Source organism: Xenia sp. Carnegie-2017, unplaced genomic scaffold, assembly GCF_021976095.1.
Source record: "Xenia sp. Carnegie-2017 unplaced genomic scaffold, XeniaSp_v1 HiC_scaffold_1, whole genome shotgun sequence".
In the NCBI taxonomy this organism is placed as follows: Eukaryota; Metazoa; Cnidaria; class Anthozoa; order Malacalcyonacea; family Xeniidae; genus Xenia; species Xenia sp. Carnegie-2017.
In genome coordinates, this window is record NW_025813402.1 from 2,857,259 (window position 1) to 2,863,258 (window position 6,000).

The window sequence follows — 6,000 nt, forward strand, 5'->3', positions numbered from 1 at the left end:
ACAACAACAACAACAAACTTAAATAATTAGTGTGCGCAACTAGCTGCCTTGAGATTATAATTTCAAATCACTAGCCTCCATAAAACATTATAATGGCGTATTTTTTGACAACAGTAACTTAACTCATCCTAAATCGAAAGTCAAAAAGCGTGCCTTTATTATTTTATTTTAATTTTTAGCCTAGAGGTGTATAAAGTAGACGTACTTTTTTTAATTTCTATTTTCTCTTTAAAACGTACAGTGCAAGTTAAAGACAAAAAACAAGCCCCTTATAAAAAGCACGAAGACCTCGTGAACGGCTTCAGTTGAAGACATTAAGCTTACCAAATCTGCATTATCAAGGAGAGTGTTGTTTGCTCCACATTAGAAAAGCAAATTGTTAAATCTTCTGTTAATATCAGGAAACTTTTTGTGATTATAACCTGTTGTATGTGCATTGACACTAAAATTGATGGCTACTTGCTAGGTAAGCAGAACAAAATAAAACAAATTCCGAAAACAGACATTTCGTTTCTTGATGTTCAAGATGATACAAGACTTTTAAAACTAAAGATGGTGTAATATTTCGTCTTTATTCCAAAGATATCATCAGACTAAGTAAGCAGTGTTATCTGAAATTGTTTGCCCATGGAAGACCTGGTTCTTACATAGTTGATACCACACTGATATCATTTTGATTACTAAGGTTAGACCACTTTGTTCTACACTCAGCAATGCTTTCACTTCCAAAGAAGCAGAAACGAAATATTCTATGGTTTATTTGGATCATACCTCCGGATTTACGAATGTTTAGTCACCTTGTCCCAGTCCCATTATCTACTTCTCAAAATAGCGTCCCTCCCGTCTCCCCAATGGCTCACCTCCCCCCCTCCCCCTCCTCACTTCAATATATATATGTGTGTGTGATGTCATCAGACTTATCTGTCAACAATAATAAATCTATATTCTTTAGGAGAAATATCACAGAGGTTTGTTATGGTTAAAGCCCGACAGCAAAATGAGTAGATGTTCTCCACATTCTCTGCTCTATTTGACTGTGGATTTTATTGCTATCAACTACAAAAAAGTTTGTTTTGTGAAAAAGAAACAAGAAGGATGTAATTTCGATATTTCTTGGCTTGGATGGTCGCATTATGAATCTTACCGGTTGCCATTGCCCGTCAGTGAATTACTGTTGCAAAGATTTTTATTCCACTTTCGTTTGACTACTTCAATGGATTTTTTAACGCTATTTACCGACCCAAGTTCTTGTCCTTTGAGAAAATTTTCTCTTGCAAACGTGTATTTTAAATATTTGTGTAACTCCAATTATCTTAAGTTTGTTCTTCCAATGATCATAAAATCGCAAAAATTGGTAGAACTGAACATCGGAGCAGAAAATTGCCATCTTCTAGCTGATATGGAAACGTTTACTTCGAATTGTGCTTCTTTAAAATACTTGAGTATTTTTGGATTCTACGCTAGTCATGTTTCAGCAAAGCGGTTATGTTTATCGAAACATCAGATTTTCAAGAATCCCACTTTTCCAAGAATCTTTCAAAATTTGCACTACCTCAGTTTGTGTAACTGCAGCTATATAGGCGATGACGAGATAATCATTATAACAGCTGAAATGAAAAACTTGAATAGCTTGGATCTTTCTAAAACAAAAGTTGCTAACACAATTTCATTTAAAAATATTTACAAGCAACTGAAGATGCTTGTTCTCCATGATACACCACTTGTTTATAATGATCTTACAGGCTTATTGGAATTTTCTAATTTACAACATCTCGACATTTCACATAGTCTACAAGTTTCACAGTTGTATGATGAAAATGATGAAGTTGTTGATGGTGATGATTATTTGCACACATTTTTCACTTCAGGAAAAAGTTTACCATTTTTGAAAATGCTGGATATTTCTGGGAATAAGATTTCTGATATAAAAGCATTTCAGGGTTTTCTTCAAAGACACGAAAAGCTTAGTTTTCTTGGTCTCCTTGGTATCATAGACAGAATAGAAACAAAGATTATTGGGAACCTTGAGGTAGATGATACAAAATAGTCCTATAATCCATGCCCAAAAATATAATCTTTTACAATTTTTGTGTGATATAATTTAAGAAGCTTAGCATCTTTTCAATAGGTTACTGGAGAAAATACCCTGTCTGGAGTGTTTGCTAGTCTTTACCATTACCAAAATAGACCAGACTATTTGACTAGAGCACTGAAACATTTGTTTTGCCTGGCAGAAAATGACAGTATCAACAAAGATGTTCGTTTTAGAAAGAAATTGGTTGAAGTAAGTAAAATTTGTTGTGAACTGTAAAATGTGTAAACACTAAGGTTTATTTTATAAATTTGTCTTATGGCTTCAGCTGCATCATTCATGATCAATTTTTTTAGATTGTGCTCATTGTAATAGGGAAATACACATACTTAAGCAAAGAGTGTGTTCAGTTAGAAGAATTACAAACAGCTGCCAGGTAATATTAAGATATAATTGATAAAAATTTTGTGAATGCAAATATTAAATTGTTTCATTTTCATTCAAGATTATTATTTTGATGCAAAGTCATTAATAAGATCAATTATGAATTTAATGTTTGTTTGTTGCTTTGTATCGTTATTTAGTGCTTGTCTCCATCATCTTATTAAGTTTGATAAAGAGAATGACTTGAATTCTCTTCATATAAGCATCTTAAAGTAAGTCAAAGTAATATATGAAATGTTTTAGTTCATATCTAAGTCATCACTGTGTTACCAATTCATTCTGTTTTTCATACCATTTTAGTGATTTGGTGAAGGTTGTCATGGAGATATTGCATATTTTTTCTGCTAAGCAGGTTGAATTTCATCTGACTGACCCAACATAAATGGTTGTTTTTAAAAAAACAACAACTTTCATTGCCTTTATATTCAGGCATTTTTTTATATTTTATTATTTCATGTTTTCTTTTTATACATTGCTTGGAAATGTGGTTATGTGTCAGATTTAGAAAATAATTCTGTTTTTAGCCAGAAACCAGCTGAAGTACAATATAAGAATTTTAATTCAATCTAATCTTCTTTTTGTAGATACAACGTAATTGTGTTATTGTTTTATATAACCAATACATTCTAAGCTGCGCTGTAAGTATAGAATTGCTAACTCTTCATCTCCAAGTTTCACCTCCAACACTCATCTTGGGCTTATCTTTTGGGATTCAATTTTGGTGGTTCACCTCCAGGGATTCACCTCCAGGATTCACCTCCAGGGTTTCACTTCCAGGGATTCACTTCCAGGGGTTCAGCTCCAGGGGTTCATCTCCAGGGATTTAGCTCCAGTGAATCACATCCAGGGGTTCAGCTCCAGGGATTCACCTCCAGTGAATCACCTCCAGTGAATCACCTCTAGTGAATCACCTCCAGGGATTCACCTCCAGTGAATCATCTCCAAAGGGTTCACCTCCAGGGGTTTATCTCCATGGATTCATCTCCAGGGATTCACCTCCAGTGAATCACCTCCAAGGGGTTCACCTCCAGGGATTCACCTCCAGGGATTCATCTCCAGGGATTCACCTCCAGGGATTTACCTTTTAGGTAAACTATTGGCTCTTAGCAATTATTTTTGACGTAATTATAGAAATTTGATGCTCATCGTTTGTCCAAGCTCTTGTTCAAAGCAATTTGCTCTCTTCCTCAAGAGCAAGTCACGAGTATTGCATTAGACATGTGTGCTTACCTTTCATCTAAGGTAAATATGACATTTCCAAGATCTTGATTTTGACGACATGATTGCGTTTTTGTAAAATGATTCTCGTATCTTTGGAGTAAAATCGTTGGATTTTTAACTAAGACGAATGGTGGAGGAACAGCTTTGCTTCATTCCTTTCATTTTGTTTCTTGGGATTTTTTGTTTATGTCCTGACAGTTTTATTGACTTGTATATAGATAACCATGGACGAGACATTAAATCTTGGAACTTCGGAAAACGTCGAGGTTAAATTATTTAATAGAACATGTTAATTATGCATAATAATCATTTAATTATTTTCCAGTGACTTCATGCTTGAATTTTATCTTTTATAATTTTCCTCATAAACTTATCTTTACAGACTCTTCTACGGATTATAAATTCTCAAGTTTTAGAAACTACGGTAATATTTTGTATTTATTATAAACACTTTTTTCTAATGTTTGACTTAAATTGAGTTATTTTCTGAATGTTTATAGGACGGTCCTCTGTTGCAGTGCTCATTGCGTGTTTTGTGGAATCTTACTGGTACATAAATCTTACCGTCACAATTCAGGGGCGGATCCAGGATTTTCAATTCCTTAGTCGGAAGGGCGTGGTCGAACAAAATTTTAATAAATGGGCGTGGTCGCATTAGCTAAAAATTCTGCTAACGCAACATTGTTAATATGATGAATTATAAGGACTGTTTCACCCTATATCAGAGCTCATCAGCATGCCTAGGAAATGGCACCCTCACCACGTGAAAATGCAATTCCGACATGGACAGCCTCAACGTAATGAGAAGCCTTAAACAAAAAGAGAGCAGTCTGGTTTTAAGGCGCCAGATACTCGCCTTTCACACCTTTGCAACAAAGCAACAGGAGTTTGATTAGAAAAGCGACAATGTGGGACATTTCAAAGATGTAAAATTGCTCAGTTTTCTACATCATCCCTGTCATTCTAATCCTTTAACCTCGCCCCAAGAATATGCACACACATAATCTGAATCTAATGGTTATTTTGCCGAGCTAAACAGAAAAGTAACACAAACCACCGCTAAAGAAAACGTCGAAACGCTGACCTAAACATTCAATTTCCATAAATTTTGACGATACTCCAAGCTCAAACTGATTTCTTTTATAAAAAGGTATTGTTTAGGAAAAGATATGCTATTGACTGGTGACACAGTTAACTTATTAATTCCTTTGAGAGCATGACTCCAAATGTCAGTAACCCTGTTAATGATGAAGTTAAATATTTGGTCTTTCATAAGGTCAATTGTTCCTTCACAAGTATCACAATTAGACAAAGTTGTTGTTATTCCCAGATCAAAACGCATATGCATTAATTAAGACCTTACAAAGGTGAATATTTCTTGTATGTTAGGTAACTTCATCAAAACGCGCATCATATATATTTTAAGATGTAGATCGCCAGGGTTAGTATAGTCCTTAGAAGGACTGTTGGTGTTGATGTTGACTGACGTTTCGACAACCTTAGTGGTGGTCATTTTAAAAGTCTAGTGACAGAAGATGTTGTATATTTGTACCATTTTCACAGAGATACAAAAGCAATTGTGCTGTGTATGACACACATAAATTGACGTTTTCAATGTTCTTTTAAAAGTGCTACGAGAAAGAGATGAAATACTACATCCAATATTCCTAATTCAAACTTGAATAGACATATTAAAATGATGCAACACATCATACAAATAATTTCAAAATGGTTTCACGCAGGCTCAGAGGATTACCCATAGTGAAATTATTTAATATACAAAATTAAGGCAAAGTGACACGTTTGTCACTAAGATTTATGAGATATCATGACTATACAAAAAATTAGAAGCTCTTTCTTTCCTTCTCGTCAAAACTATAATGACCAAGCCTAAAGAGTCAAATTTTACAATTTCAGTTCTAATCGCCGGTTTCCATACGCAAATTTATTGATCACCTCATCAACAGTAGGCTCTATTTCCTGATGTATTCGCATTAGTGCAAGTCCATTTAAGCGTTCTTCAACCATCGTACTTCTGTTGTAAGTTTTAAGCATGCGAAGTGCTGAAATAGAGCGTTCGCACTCACAAGAAGTAACTGGAAGAGTGGCTAGTAACCGTAGACATGCCTTAATATTCTCAAAACCTTCAAACCCTAAAGCTTTAAGTGTGGAAGCTGCACTGTCCGGTAATGATCCCTCATATGTTGTCCAAAACTTTTCCCATAATTCCAATTCAGCATCTAATCCTAAGGGATTAGGAAGATCATCTTTGTAAAAATCTGAAAACAAACGAAAATTCTCTT

The 6,000-nt window shown here is 34.6% G+C and overlaps 1 protein-coding gene across 1 annotated transcript; it reads left to right on the forward strand.

The window, feature by feature from the left end:
• The first annotated feature begins 938 nt into the window (after positions 1 to 938).
• Positions 939 to 5,299, forward strand: LOC124439374 (protein zyg-11 homolog B-like). The gene is made up of 10 exons (XM_046989601.1): positions 939 to 2,029; positions 2,129 to 2,284; positions 2,389 to 2,468; positions 2,617 to 2,688; positions 2,777 to 2,828; positions 3,061 to 3,114; positions 3,608 to 3,718; positions 3,916 to 3,963; positions 4,080 to 4,121; positions 4,198 to 5,299. Exons 1-10 carry the CDS (start codon positions 998 to 1,000, stop codon positions 4,252 to 4,254), a joined length of 1,704 nt encoding a protein of 567 aa, XP_046845557.1. The 5' UTR covers positions 939 to 997; the 3' UTR covers positions 4,255 to 5,299.
• Positions 5,300 to 6,000: the final 701 nt, after the last annotated feature.